General features: G+C 42.2%; 1 protein-coding gene across 2 annotated transcripts in view; it reads right to left on the bottom strand.

The window, feature by feature from the left end:
* Ano2 (anoctamin 2) overlaps window positions 1-16,445 on the bottom strand; it is a 331,044-nt gene that overhangs the window by 246,368 nt on the left and 68,231 nt on the right. For both annotated transcript variants that reach the window (XM_026403278.2, XM_077798741.1), the window contains one exon: window positions 250-401. In XM_026403278.2, coding sequence (XP_026259063.2) covers window positions 250-401 — 152 coding nt within the window. The remainder of the gene's footprint in view (window positions 1-249; window positions 402-16,445) is intronic.

Raw genomic sequence — 16,445 nt, 5'->3', positions numbered from 1 at the left:
CAGTTCATAGCTGGCTGATCCCTGGTTCCCCTTTCATCATGCACAGTGGCCAAATGGCAGGTGTCCCCACTGGAGAGATGCCCAGGGACAATCTCACATGGGGAAAGGGAGTCACAGGCCCAGGGACCCTTTCACTGTGAAACCATGCTTCCTCTCTTCTCTCCCAGGGCTCAGGCACAGAAAAGTACTCAATAATTCCTCCTCCCCCATCCCCTCTTGCATGCCTGCCCCTGTGGCTCCCATACTCACAGGTACATTTTCTCTCTGGAGAATGGGTAGGAGAGGTTTTTCATCCTGTTGTGACTGTGCTCTGGAACTCTGGGCTGCAGGGGTGAGCTCAGCTTCTGCAGAATCGCATTGAACTTCTTTGCAATGCTGCCTCCTGCTTTGATCTCATACATCTATGAAAAACAAAGCCACAGGTCTGAAAAAGGGGGCCACATGCAACACTCAGAGAAGAATGACTTGGTGACCAAAGCTGCTTGGGACACAAAGCTGGGGGAGCAGAGGTTGGGGTGTGTGCACTCCGGATCTGGAGAAATGAGGCAATTGGGAGAAACAAGTACAGTGCTTATCTTCCCCCATTGCTTTCACAAGGACCCTGTCTCGATTATGTGTACTGATGGAGGTGACCAGTGTAGAGAAACTATCTGTATGACTTTGTCACATACCTTAAAAGAAAATGCATACCCACTTAGTTATGGTCACCCTATCCTCACTGGACAAATGCATATAGAAATAAATAGATAATATTAGGTTTTAACCAGAAGTAGCTTCAAGCTCACAAGAACTCAGCTCTATAGGTAATATTATAACCACATGATGATGAGGAAATTAAGACTCCAACAGGTAAGATAAGACAATCAAGGCTGCACAGATAGTAATGGGTGACAGAGCTTGTGTTTCACTCAAGTCAACCTAATCCCAAATCCGTATTGTACAGCTACGCCATGCTTCTGTGACCACCCTGTACCACATTCTTTGTGTTTCTCTCAAGGCATATCTATGTTTAAATGAGTTTGCCTTCAGAATATTAACATTCAATGAGATTCTGTCTGGAGTGGTGCAGCACCAAGATAATCATTAATAATTATAGTTTTTATAATGCACAGAATGCTACTTTGCTACATTATAACTTTTGGTCTTTCTCATTTGTAAATGTACTAATTGAGGCAGAGTTTTCACTTCTAACGGTAAAACTAATAAATTAATGATGGTCACTTTTTTTTTGGGGGGGGGGGTTTACTGGGGATTGAACCAGGAGCACCAAACTACATCCCCTATCCATTTATTTTGAGATAGGTTCTTACTTAGTTACTGAGGCTGTCTTCAAATTTACAATCCTCCTGCCTCAGCCTCCTGAGTTGCTGGGATTATAGGTATGCAGCACTGTATCTAGCAGCCACACATTAAAAAAAAAAATCCCTTTCAAGATGCAGCATCTCTATTCCCACCCTTCCCCATGGAATTTGTGTGAGTTTCATGGCCACTTGACCAGTAGAGTACAGTAGACTATGCCAGTTCCATCCTTTAAAATCAGCTGCTTCTGCCTTATCCCTTGAAGCCCTGAGCCATGCTGTAAAATATCTATAAAGGAGTTCCAAAAGGATCAGAGGCCCAGGCTTCAAGCTGCCCTACTAAGCATCAGGCATGAGAGTAAAGACCCTTGGACTCCAAGCCACCAAATGACCTCAGTTGATACCATATGGAACAGTGATACCATATGATACCTAGCCTACCTCTGCTCAAGTTCCTGCCCCAAAAGTCATGAGATATAATACAATGAGTGTTAAGCTACTAGCTGAGGTTGATTTGTCATCCTGCTATAGATAACTGGAACAAAGGTCAACTTCCAGATCTTCTGACTTAAAAGTCTGCTTTATCATGATAGCCTCAAGTTGCTGGAATCTACATGGGCAAAACGACATGTACAAAATACTTATGAGCTAGGCTGAGATAAAATACATCAAATATTTGCAAAGAGCTTTGAGGGTTCAAGGGAAAGAGGCAGCACATCCAGTTAAAGAATCAGAAAAGCATTTCTGAGGGGATGCATTCCAGCTGGGTTTAGCAGATGGGGTAAATTCCTTTTTATTATAATTTTGTTCTTTACATCTAGAGCTGTCTTCATGAGTTCATAGTATATTGCACAGTAAATGTGAATCATAATTTGTCTAGCTATCTACCCAGCAATGGACGTTTATCTTGTTCTCTACACATTTTACTTCATTTTCTATTAAAATTACCTTGTAGATACTTTTAATGAATAAAGCTTGAACAGATATAAGCAAAGACATTGCAGAAAGACAAAAATAAAGCAGAGGAATTTAAGTTGGATTTCAGGAGGCTCAATGAGTTTGCCATAGTTTGGACCTTAACTTTTCCCAAAAAGTCCATATAATGAATGGTCTTGGTTGAAGTGTGGCATTTTTGGAAGCTGATGAAACCTCTAAGAGGTAGAGAGGTCTTTAGGTCATTAAGATGTGGGAGGTCTTCAGGTCATTGGAGGTATGCCCTAGGAGGAAATTTGGAGACCCTGTCCCCTTCCTCCCTCTTATTTCTCTTCCCAGTCATGAGGTGTGTGTTTTATTCCACCAAACACTCTGTGATGATGTGCTGCCTAGCCACAGGCCCAACGCAACAGGGCCAATCAATCATGGACTGAAATCTCCAAAACCATGAGCCAAAATAAACCTTTTCTCTTTGTAAGTTGATTAGCTCAGATATTATTATACTATAAAGGAAAGCTGATGAACACATGGCAACTTTTTGGAGCATGGGGAATATGACAGTCATGGCAGAAGGGCAAACTGAGGCCAGCAGATGAAGATCCTGCTGCACACGGCAACAGGAATTAAGCAAACAGTCATGGCAAAAAACACACCTGTGAGTTGAGAAAATATTTGAATGAGTCTGTGTAAGAAGAGGGAGCCTGTTTTCTGAAATAAGGGGATTGTTTACTTCTAGATGGCTAGAAATAAACTATTCTTCTTCATAAGGGTCTCCTTTGTGTCTGGCTCTCAATGTACATTAGTGCTAATCTTGAAGATAGGCTGCAAAGCCAAGAGCATTGAAGGACCTCAGCCAAGATCATGCAGACAGTGCAGACCAGTTAATAATCATTGGGACCTTGAGCCTATGTTCTCAACTGCTTTGTGCTACTGCTTCATGTGCCAAAATGTGGATATCGTGGAGGAGAACACTGAGAAACTTACAATATTTTCTTGGTTGTTATAAAGATCCTGCCAAATCTCTCCTTCACACTCTGCATTGTAAAAAGCTCACCTCTCAGGCATCTCTGGTTCTGGAGGGAAAAGGTGGGGAAATGACCACTCTACTATTCCAGAACATAGCTTAAAGGTCATTTGGGGCAAGCACAATCAAGTACATGCCCTGCACTGAAACTACAGTGTAAACCAAACCCACAGCCATTCTACTCTAAATGTTATGAGTGGAAACTAAAGTTTCAGAGCATAAATGAAGCTGGTAGACTGTCCTCTTCATACCTTGGCATGACAGACTTGGACCAACCAAAGGTATTTCTACTTCGTCCACATCTCTCCAATTCCATCTCTGATGTCCCGGTCTAAGGAACCTTAAGCTACAGCAATGATTAAAATCCCTACATCTTTTCTCACTTAGAACTGTCAGGTTTAACAATAAAAACACAAAATGTCCAGTTAAATTTGAACTTTAGATAAACAATAAACATTTGTTAGTGTCCTATGTAATACACTAAAAAATTATCCTAGTAAAACAATATTTTTAGTATGTTCCATTCAGCAGAGGGAATGTGTTTACACTAAAAAAATCCATTGTTTATCCAAAATTAAAATTAATTGTGTGCTGGGGTTTGGATGAGTGTCCCCAAAAGGGTCACATGTAAAGACTTCATCCCCGGGTGGTACTATTGACCTTAAAGAGATGAGGCCTATTGGGATACTCTTAGGTCACTGATTAGTGGCATGCCCTCAGAATAGAATTGTGGGACTCTTCCTGTTTTTTTTCTCTCTCTCTCTCCCCTCCCTCCTAGCTTGAGACATGAGCATGCACTCTAGGTTCAAACCAATAGAGACACTGCATCTGGGATTGAACCTTCAGATCCATAAACTTCTGTTTACTTCATAATTAGCTTATGTCAGGTATTTTATTATAGTGAAGGAAAGCTCACTATTACATTGGGCATCATGTATTATATTATGTATATAATTTATCTGGCAATTGTACCATTACTCACCTCCACACTAGAGCCAGAGTGATATTTCTGAGGCAAAATCTAATCATATTGCCTCCCATTAAAAAGTTTCCAATGGTTACCCGTTACTTATAGAATAAAGACAAAATTTTTTTAACATAGCCCATGGGACCCCATAGACATCCCCATATTTAACTTGTCCCACAGTCCTTTGCTCCCTGTTCCTTTGTAGCCACAGGCCTTTTCAATTCTTCCTACATACTGAGCCCTCCATATGCTGCATCTCCTCCCTCCCCCTTCTTAAACTCCATTCACATTTGAGGCCTCACTCAAATGTCACTTCCTCTGAAAAGCCTTTCCTGGCCTCCAGACAAGGTCAAATCCCACCTTCATGGTATATCATGGGTCCAAGTTCCTCTCCTTCAAAGCACTCAGCACAGTTTTAATTTTATATTTACTTGAGAGATTATTTGATTAATTTCTAGCTGCCCCCCCCCATTAAACCATAATCTCCATGAAGGCAGGATACACCAAATGTCCCCTGTCTTTGGATGAATGATAAATCACTAGAGAAACGGCATTGACAACCATGGTTATGTCACTGCAGGAGTCCAGGCTGAAGTCTGAGCATCATAAGATGATTGGCCTTGGTAGAAACTAACCCAGCAGGGGAATAAAGCCAAAAACCTAAAGCCTCTGGCTGGCTAAAATGCTTCCCTTCCTGTCCCCACCAGGTGCAAAGGCACTCAGGAGCCCAGCACAGCAGGGACCAGGAATGCCTGCTTTTAGTTGGTGCAGATTTATGACCCAGCAATTGTCTCAGGGCTGTATCTGGCAGAAGGTTAGCTGGGACTTCCAAGCAGTTCCTGAGCCTCAACTTGGCAATGAACCTCGCAGAACTTGCTTAGAGAAATGAGTTAAAGGCAGTGGGCTCCTGTGTTATGTCTTTAGTGGGACCAGGAATGAAATCTGATTAAATTTTGACCATTTCTTGATGGGGGATGCTCCAAAACACTGAAGGTATTATTATCATCTGCCTTCTGGAAAATGTCAGGGGTGTGAAGTCCTGGATCCCACCAGATACCTCATGGTAACATCTACTTCATAACTCCAAACAAGATCCTACAGGAACCGTCTCACCAGATTTAGGGTGGAAAGAAGTTTCTCAGACTTCAAGGGCTCTCTGGGGAATGGAGTCAGATACAAACCCACAATAAAGTACGTGTAGATGTCTCCATGTACAATATCGCGACACCAGGTTTGGAAGGCAAGGAACCCTTTTCTTACCTCCATACCTTTGTATGTGTTGCATTTATTTCTGAATAATGAGCAATCATAAGATGATTGGCCTTGGTAGAAACTTCCTCATTCTCTCTCTTTTTTTAAACCTGGATAATTCCTACCTCTCCTTCATTACGGATGCTTAACTATCAATTTTCCCAGGAAAGCTTCCTTGCCCACTCACTTCCTATTGCGCTGCCTTGGTACCCTGTGAATGAATACCTGCATCATGAAATTTATCATGGTTCACTTCTCTGTCTCTAATTCTTAGTTTATTGGCCTATCTCCCCAAAGGACTATGGACTTCTAGAGAGCAAGGACAGCTCCCTATGTGCCTCACACCGAATAATTACACAGTAATACATTCTGAGTGAACGGCCTGCATCTTGGTTCTTGTCGATACTAACTAGCTGTGTAACTATGGGCAAGACACTCTCCCCTTTATTTATTCACCTCTCAGTAAAGAACTGGAAATTTTCCACTCCCTAGCCTGAGAGAGTAACAGGGCCAGATTAGATTTACTCTCTCACCTGGGAAAAAAAAAACCCAGACAAAATACATGAGATGATGGTTTTCAAGATCCTAAACATCGGGCAAAGAAGGGCAATGATGAATAACAGTAATCAATCACACGTGAACCCTGTGATTGCTCCATGTTCCTGCCTTGGGAGGGGAAGAGGAAACAGGGAGAGCCCTGCAAATTCCCTGAGTTGGGAAGACAGAGCTATATTTCTGGGGAGATTAAGGAGACTAAAATTCATAGGACAGGGTAACCAAGAGAAGAGAGGGACCCAGAGAACCCCATAATCTGCAAAAGGTCCCCCTTGAGTATTCAGTAGTGTGGATGTGAAGAAATTACCCCAGAATGGAGAAAGAACAATCTAGAAGGACTGGGAATGGCACCTATTCACCCTGGCCAGATAGGAAAATTCCATAACTCAGGGGACACTGGATGAACTCAGGTTTACTTAGTAGGGGCGGCTAATTAACCTTCGAGTAAGCATTGCTCCAGATACACTTAACAAGTCATAAAAGGGGGAACTGGATTAAATGGCTAAAGTGCTGGCAAATCTAACATTCTATTACTTCCAATACTTAATGAAAAAGAAACATTTATTCATGGAACAAACCTTTCCAAGCACCTCCTGGAAGTCAGGTCCTAAGCCTGGTGATTCCTTGTGCCAAGTGCTGGAGAAGCACAAGGATGACAATCGCCCCTGCTGCCTGCCCACTGTGTCTAGCTCCTCCGTGGGCAGCATTTCACCGGGGACCCTGAAAGCTCTGCAAGGTGGACAGGCCAGGCCGCGCGAGCTTCTCAGCTTATAGAAAAGAGCACTAAGGCTTTGACAGAGAATTGCCAGAGTCAGTGGTAAAACCAGGCTTGGAACCCGGGTTTCCCAGCTCCTCCTCAGGGCTCTTTCCTTGGCCATTCTGCCCTTTGATCTTTGGCAGAGCGCCACGAGAAGGAAGCTCCTCCTTCAGCCCCCACCAAACCCAGCAGCCCAAGCTTTCCTTCTGCCTCCTGCAAGGGACCCAGAGAGGCACCCCAATCTCCTTTATTATTGTTAATACAATCAGCAGTGGCATTGTTATTACTGTTATTCTTGGACATCAGAGAATCATGAACATCCTCAGAAATGGCAAGACACATGTTAGCCAGCTGTTCCCCATTATGCCCTCCCTGGGTACATGATACGCCTTTCATGTGCTTAAAATCATAAATAATTTTTAAAGTATGTTGCTCTTATTTTTTATTCCCGGGCTTAAATGTGGTTCTCATAAAAGTTCACTTTGGCCTCACTGTCATAGTCTGAGGGGTTTACTGAAATTTCTCTCTTTTTTTTTTTCCTTACTTTTTTCTTCCTCCTTGTCTCCTTCAGCCTCTCCCCTCCAGAGGGGCAGAGCAGTGTGGTCTAAAGACTGATTTGTTTCCTCTCTACATTAAAATCATGTGCGTTTCTGGTAGGCAGAGAAACAAGAGTACAATGATTTTTATCTTGGATGGTGTATATGACACTATTCCCATTTTACAGCCAAGGAAACTGAGGTGACATAGAAAGTTTTACTAACATGCCCAATGATGCATGAACATTTAGAGAGCCAGAGTGACTCCAAACATCAGGGAAAAGGTGTAACAACAGAAGATGTAAACGATATAATCCTGATGGTCCACAAGTCACTTATATCCACAGTAGCCTAAAAGAACCTGTCCCTGCAGAAAGAATACAGGCAAGGGATAAAGATGGATGGTGTACCTGAGCTGGGAACATGGGTATTAACAGAAATTAATCCAGATTAGCTGCCTCTTTTATTTATTTGTGCTTTCCTCTGCTCCCACACCAGTTCCTGAATCTTTGAGGTTCAACTGTTACTGTTTATGGCCTCTCGGGAGTTAAGGTTGATCTGAAGATTATCTCATCCCTTTCTCCTCCCTTTTAATTTCAAAAGGCTCAGTCACACAGAGATATTGGGCAGTATAGAAGGTGTACCACAAGCCATCAGCTGGACAAAGACAGAAGGTTCTGGAGCTAAAGAAGGGAGGAGCAAAGATAGAGCAGAACTCATCCACTGTTCTCATCTCTGGTTGGTGCCTGAGAGATAAACACACACAGGCACTGAACCAGGACGTGAGGAGTTCCATGCCACTGAACATCTGTCCTCGCTCACTGCCCATAGCACATTTACCCATGGGAGTGGGTGTTAAGCCATTCACCGGTCAAAATGGAAACAGCAGCAGGAGCCGCTAAGAGCAGCTGCAACCTACAGCCAAAAGGGAGACTTTCCATGGGCACCTGAAGGAAAGAGGCCAGCCACTCCCTTGCCTACAGGTAAGTTTCCAGTCAGCAGCCACACTGGATGTGGACAGTGGTGTACTTACAAAATGCACATTCTCTGTTGTCTAATTCTGTCTTTGTTCATGGTTTGTATTTCTGTTGTCAACATGTCCTCTGCACATGAATGAATGTTTGCTGACTTTTAAATTTTGGGACAAAATCCAAACCTTTAAAATTACATGGCTGACAAGGCCCCTTAGGAGACATGCCTCCTGCCTTCCTCCTCCATCCCAACCTCCCCACCTACAGACTGTGCTGTACCCACACTGGCTCCCCTCAATTCCTCTCACAAGCCAGGGGTTTTAGACCTTTAGTCCTGAGGACAGGTCATTCCCTCTTATGGATGGTTCTTACCTACCCTCCCCACCTGCCAAACTCTCCCCAGCTCTCAGGGATCCGCTCAGATGGTGCCTTCACCCACACCCATCTAAATGAGCTTCCTCTAGTTGACTCTCATCATACACCACTCTTGTTTATCCATGGATGCCTCCCAATTCAAACTAGCCATACAATGCCATACCAAAGCCACAGGAAACCAGGGAACAGTTATAGTTACTACCGTACAACTAGCCATCAACAAAGCATCTGGTACATAATGGTGCCAAATAAATTTCATTGAATGGACAGATGATAGATGGATGGATGGACAGACAGATGGATGAATGGGTAGATAAATCAATCAATGGGTGGATAATGAATATATGGATGGCTGGATCAATCAATCAGTGGGTGAATAGATGAAGATAAATGATGGATAGATGGAAAATATAACTAATCAAAGGGCTAGGGCTTCTTATACTCAACCTAGCCATATCCCAGGTATAACTAGACTTCTTAAATATTTTTTTGTCAACTGAAAAGGCTACTAAGAACCCAGATTAAGGATGGCTACAAATGGTATATGTACTACCAGATGCACACTTGGATAGGGTCTCAGAACTCATCTCAGCATCCCTCTGGCAAGCCACCCAGCCTCTCCCAGTGGGTGAAATCTGGTTGTGTGACTCATTTGTTCACTCATTGTCAACCATGGGCCTGGTCTGTATGGGACACTGTTCCAGGTGCTGCATATCCAGCACAGCATGATCCCTGCCCTCATGTGTCCAATGCAGTGGGGATACAGACAACAAACAGAAACAAATAACATGACTCAGTATTAGGTTGTGCTAAGTGTGAGAATAAAAAAATAAGAGGAAGGAGAGTGGAAGGGGGTATGTGACTATTTTACACACAGGATGGTCAGGAGAGGCCTGTCTGAGGGAAGGGACATTTGAAAAGAGACTCCAGAGATGTGAGGGAGCAAGTTCTGAAGGTATCAAGACAAGGTCTAACAGAGAGAGGGAAAGGCAGGCAGAAAAACCCTAAGGGAAACAGGCTTGGCATCCGGAGGCACAACAAATTCTGTGGTTCTGTGGTTGGAGCAGAACAAGCAGGTGGGAGGAGCAGTGGGGAATTAATTTCTGCTTTCAAGGCAGCAAATACAGAATCCATTCAGAGTTCCTGACATACATTTTGTCATTACTGGCCCTCCTCTGACCAGTAGCCCTTTGGTGACCAGGGCAAGAGTCTAACGACAACAGGCTCCACCTTGCCCCCACTGTGAGTTGGAGTCTCCCATTCCCATGGCTGGTATGTGTGGAACAGCCTCCTGGGGACGTGGATGCAGGTGGGGAGGCGGTGAGGATAAGTACCAGTTGCTGAGTTCCACAGTGCAAATATTCCCACCATAGTCAATTCCAAGCTGCCAATGGTTTAATAACCAGTTTTCAAAATTCCTGAAAATTTAACAACCAAATCTTGGGAGCTGTGTGAGCAAGACAGGATGTTATGAGGTACAAACTCTGTCCATAAGCTCAAGTGCAGGCAGTGGACTGTTCCTGCCTGTTTCTCTGCCAGTCCTCTATGCCAGCTCCTTCCCACCCATCCACTGGAGCTGCCATGGATAAGATGGGACCCTGTTTCCATATTGTTTATGGGTGGAGGGTGACTGTATGTCCCAGGGACTCAGGACAGTCTTGGCTTATTACTGCTATGCTGCATAATTATTACTAACAGTTCCTTCACTCTCAAAACTGCCCCAGTTTGGATGATAGATTCAATGGTCAGCCTACCCACACTCTCCATTCTCAGCCCACCAGCTGAGAATGGAGAGTCCAGGGACCAGGCCCCAGCCATTCCCAACTGGCATACGCTCTCCATTTCAGACAGACAAGACTTTAACAAAGAAAACCACAACTTCGATCTTATTTTTTTTTCCCCATGGTAAGTCTAAACACAACAAAGTTAAAATTCATTTCCTATGACATTCTCATGTTTTTAACTTCATTGTCCTTGAACCCTGGGTCGGGCTTATCCATTCCAAGTCCTGTACATGGTCTGACCAGGCCTGTCTGCATGTCTAGAACATGGCTTTGTGCCATCTCAGTTTTGTCCCCGGAACCACAACACTTAGGTGCCATCAATTTTGTTCCTCTCTGATTTTTGAAGATGAGAAGCATTACAGAAAACAAAGGAATAAAAAGTCAAAGCATTCTGCACTTTTTCCACCCTATTTAAATAGTAATCAAAGAGCATGCACCAAAAAGCCCATAAAGATATGAAATGTAAACCCTACCCTCTCAGCTGTGCCTCTATTAAAAACAAATGTTTGAGAACAGGCAATGACAACAAGAGGAAGGCCCCCACCGATAGCCAGCCAGCCCTATGTAAACAGCTACAGTTCTGGTTCGTTTAAAAATTATTGATGATAATAATAAAAAGAATATGTCCAGAGAAGTATCTTGAAGGCTAAGTACATGGCAAAGACTACATGTTCACTGCCTTAATAAAACTCACGGCTCCTCCTAATCTTTATTTCCTAGATTTACTCAAGTATCACAATAGTTCCAAGGAGTAACTAAATTGTCACCTGACAAAAAAAGAAGTTGGTCAGGGTAAGAAGGGAGTGAGGGTGACTGCTTGTTGAATTTCATAATGACTGTAGACAGCTGTAAACTAAAACCTCTATTATTATGCTGAGGGACTCTGCTGAGAATCATGACCAAAAGAAGGTCGTGAGGATGGGAAAACCAGAATTATTTGGCACCACGGGGCCAATCAATCTAGTATTTATTGAGCAACAATTATTTATGGAACACCATTCTAAAGTTGCAGGGAACACCTAAGAAATATAATATATAGTTACAACTCCCAGGGAACTTATGGTACACTTGAAGGTACCCCAAACAGTTAAAGATATGAATAAGACACATATCAACTGTACGTTGATTAAGAACCCAGAAAAGGGGAGATCAATTCAAGCTGAAGAAATAAAACAGGGTCAAGGAGAAGGTCAAAGTGATCTGAGATGCAAAGGATGAGTAGTATTTGTTTATTCAAGGAAACATGGAGAGAACATTCTAAGACCAGGGATAAATATTTAAAGCACCTGAGAGGGCTCCATCCCATAGGAAAAAAAAGAGGAAAGTACTCTGCTTTTGACAAGAATCTGTATCAGGGAACACAATATATGCTTCACAGAGAGACATGGTTTGGGAGGGAGCAGTCCAGCATGGGTAGGAAAACTCAGAGAAAACCCAGGGGTGTGACCAGATTTAGGGATACTGGGAAGCTGCAAATGCAGAATAGGCAGCTACAGGCTAAATGTACTTCCTCACTTATGACTTTGCTTAAACATGTGGCAGATACGAACATTTTTGCACTTAAATATTTGTACACAATCAGACTATGAATAATAATAAAAAGTCCTCCAGTCCCTCTTCTAACATCAATAATGGGAGGGGGGTCACAAATTCACAAATTGTCATTTGGTTTATATGTGGGCCACAGCATTTTAAAACTATGATAGGGAATTGAGGGTCCAGCTTCCTTACTTTATAGGTAAGAAAACTGTAATCCAGGAATGATAAGAAATTCACCAAGCTAGTCCATAGCAACAAAAAGTAGAAAATTAAATATGTAGCCTCTTCCAGCCCAGGATTATTTAATCTAAGACAGAATTCCACAGAGCATGTTCTGCCTAACATTATCTATTAATAACATTTGATATTAATAGGTGTTCAGGAGGAAAAAGGCTGAACAACAAACCATTTTCTTACTGTAAGACTTCTCAGAACTTCTAATTGTTCAAGTAAAATGTAATAATTAGGGATTCTTGAGTTTGTTCTTGGTAAAAACAGACTATTTTTCTATAGAATATCCTTTGAGAAACCACGTCACCTAATACCTCAAGTCCAATTGTGGATTTTTAGTAAAGTAACAGAGCAGAATCATAGCTGTGGAGTCATATAGACATGGTTTTGATTCCCTGGATCTATCTCCTTCAAGCTGTGTGAGCTGGAAAGTTTCTTAACCTCCCTGAGTCTCAGTTTCCTCATCTATAAAATGAGGCTAAAATTAATGCCTGCATCATAGTGTTTTGAAGATAGAAACAAAATAATGTACATAATGCTCTGATCAATTAACCCAGCACATGGGAAGCATTAACTACATATTAAATTCAATTATTATCTACATATGAACTATTACTACAAATCTTTCAACTTTAAGATACTTACTTTGGGTTGACATTGTTAAAAGTGATTTTATGAACCTTTCTTCTCAAAGTCAAATGTGAAAATTGTGAATTATTTGAAGATACTTCTTAAGAAGACAGAAAATCTTATTTAATCAAACCACTAATTATCTCTGAAAATAGAGGTTATCAGTGGGAAAATCCTTGTTGAATTGAATAAACAGCTCTTCCTGATATTTGCCATGCTGGATCTCCTTCTACCACCCATGCCATGGTGAGCCTCTCCCAGACCCTCCTGCCTCCTCCAAACAGGAAGGAAATGCGGAGAAGTATTCATGAAGGCCAAGGTCATGCAGGAAGATTCATGCACAAATATCCTTCCTTACAACCCCAAGCCCAATGGCAATGAGTGGAGAGGGTTATTCCAAGTCATCTCAGAAGCTGAAAAGTGGATTCCAAGAATGCAGAGCAAGTCAATGAGCCCATGAGATTGCTTGCTTATTGCTTTCAGCCCAAAGAAAAGGTGTAGTCATTTCCTAGGGTTGCCATAATAACTTGTCACAAGCTGGGTGGCTCAAGAAATTTATTCTCCCATAGCTCTGAAAGCCACAAGTCTAAATTCAAGGTGTCTGTGGGGCTGTATCCCGTTTGAAGGTTCTAGAGGAAAACTCTTCCCTGCCTCCTGTAGCTTCTGGTAGCCCCGGGCATCCCTGGGCTTGTATTGCCTCACACCAACCTCTGTCTCTCTCTCTAATCATTTTCTATCTTTCTCCCATAAGTACACCAGCCACTGGATATAGGGCTATATATATAATCCAGGATGATATACTTAACTAGATCTTCAAAGACCCTTTTTCCAAATAAGATCACATTCATGGGTTACAAAGTTAGGACCTAAACATATCTTACTGATTACCACTATCCATTCCTTTATGAAGATTGTTATGGACTTTAAAAGTACAAGTCTTGTGAGGATTCATTTTATATGCCCATCAGACTGAGCCATGAGACACCCAGATATTTAGTCAAACGTTCTTTGGTGTTTATCTATGAGGGAGTCTAAGGATGAGATTAATATTTGAATCAATAGACTAAATAAAGCAGATTGCCCTCACTCCTGTGTGGCAACTTGTCCAACCAGTTAAAGGTCTAAATAGAGCAAAAGATGTTTATGAGGGGACTCTTCTACCTGCGTGCCTTAAGATGGGAGAGCAACCTTTTTCTCTCTTTGGACTTGAATGGAAACATCAGTGCCTGGGTGTTGAGATTGCTGACTTTCAGACAAGAAGTCCATCAGCTCTCCTGGTTCTCAGGCCCTTGGACTTGGACTGGAACTGGTTCTCTTGGGAATCAAGCTTGCAGATGGCAGATCTTAGAACTTCTCAGCCTCCATATCACATAAGCCAATTCTTTATAATCTCATTTCTTTATCTCTCTCTCTCTCTCACCCGTTTTTCTGGAAAACTTTGATTAATACAATCCTCAAATGCTGTGAAGCAAGAGATGCTGTGGCCCTGGCCAAGCAGAGACCCTGAGGCACAGTAGGTAACATGAGCCAGGGGATGGCCTTCCTGCAAGACTTTTGCAAAACCATAGCTACCAAATCATAATCCCTAGAAAGGTAGGAACATGTTTCTGAGAATAATTTCCAATGATTTATTAATCTTAATGGAATTAAGATTTCCTCTTAAGGAGACACTCAAGCTAATTAAAACATCAAGTATCTTTGCTTAAACTGGAATTGTATCAGGTCAGTGTGGAAACATGGGTTTTCTCAAACTAATTAGAAATCTTTAATGGCAATTATATGTATTTTCCACGAGTGAAAAGGAGGCAATGAGTTATTCTTTAATAAATGCAATTTTAGTAGATACAAATATCTCAAAATATGGGTTCCACAGGGGAGATTAAAGCACCAGTGGCATTTCTGCTCTAGTCTTTTAATCACATAAGCTCATCAGAAATTTGCATATAGTGCTTTGCAATACAGCACCCTACCATGAAATATAGCTTAACATTTCTTCCCCAGTTTTTATGCAAATTTAGCTTAAGAAGTGGCCATATGAAGAACATTCCAGAACCTTATAGGAACTTATTGCTGAAAACATAGTCCCTTAGATAAAAATTATATTCTAGCAACAGAAAAATATTTGCCTCTTCTGACAAATGAGCTACTTATTTCTATAGATGATGTGAGCCATAGTCTTTCCTCTGCTTTACTACCAGAATGAAATGAAATTTTGATTCATGTGCATCATTCACCCTTATTTTTTAATTTCTTTCTTTTTTTTTTTTTTTTTGGAGGAAGGTGCTATTGGGGATTGAGTCCAGGGGCACTTAACCACTGAGCCACATCACATCTCTAGTCTTTTTATGTTTTTGTATTTTATTTAGAGACAGGGTCTCATTGAGTTGCTTAGGGCCTTGCTAATTTGCTTAGACTGGATTTGAACTCGAAATCCTCCTGCCTCAGCCTCCCAAGGCATTGGGATTATAGACATTCACCACCACCTTATCTTTTAATTTCTACTATCATTATTTCCCACTTCCCCCAATCATGATTCTTTTTCACTTGTCTTCTTTTCTAAATGATCGATTCACATTCATTTTTTTTTCATCATAACCCATCTTGAGTCTCATTTTGGAAAAACAAAAACTAAGATATGAACCAAATAAAGCTAGGTTCATGAAGGCAGGGACCCCGTTAGAGCTCACACTTGCTTTCTCTCCCTTGCTCTCTCTTCCTTGAAATGGGTGACTTCAAGCTCTCCTTCCTGCACAGCAGGGCCTGAGCAGTGCTCCTGCTGGCTTTTCCTGGGGACTGCATTGCAGACCTTGCACATGGAACCATCATGTTTAGGAATGTCCCAAGGTCCCGTGCTTTGAGAAGCAGAAATCCCCCAGGATGTAGTCTAAAGGCCATCTGTCCCTGCTTTCCCACAGATTCCATGTCTGGGCTTCTGGCTGCCTTGGCAGAATAAAGAAACAGGGGCTGTTTCCCCCAGTGCTGCAGATGCTGGCTGTGAAGAAAGAGAGAAGGGAAAAAGCCTCACTATGAACGACACAGCAACAACAGTAATAATGGTGGCTATCATGTGAGGCATGCTTCTATGCCAAGCCTTCTACCCATACCTACACTGCTCCCTGCTACAGGCCTCCAAAATAATTATTACTCTTGTTTGGGAGATGTGCAGGACTCTTGAGACTGCATTCCTAAAGACGTATAACCTGCTGGAAATTGACAGCATTTTCATGCACACAAAGGATACATAGGCAAAGTCCTTACAGGATCCCCAGGACAGTGAACAGAGCTGGCAGATTGAGCAAAAGTGATATTCACCCATCCCAGGTATGTCATATGTCTTTTCTTCCAAATTTGGATGGATCAATATGATTTCATTGACAAGAAAGTTCCATCTAATAGCCTCCACTATCAACCCTTCAGCCAATCTCGGGCTAATCTAGGGGTTTGGGGAATGTAGATGTCAAGGGTGGAAAAAAAGGGTGTTCATTCATACAAGTAAACAAGTGAATGAGAAAGAAACATCACTGTTGACTACAATCTAGGAGGAGTACGAAAGCACCTGCCCCAGAAACACCCGTTTCAAACCTTCTCAGCCTG

The sequence above is a fragment of the Urocitellus parryii genome, chromosome 5 (assembly GCF_045843805.1).
Source record: "Urocitellus parryii isolate mUroPar1 chromosome 5, mUroPar1.hap1, whole genome shotgun sequence".
Classification (NCBI taxonomy): domain Eukaryota; kingdom Metazoa; phylum Chordata; class Mammalia; order Rodentia; family Sciuridae; genus Urocitellus; species Urocitellus parryii.
Note: the sequence above shows the minus strand (reverse complement) of the source record. Positions and strands in the feature narration are given on the sequence as shown.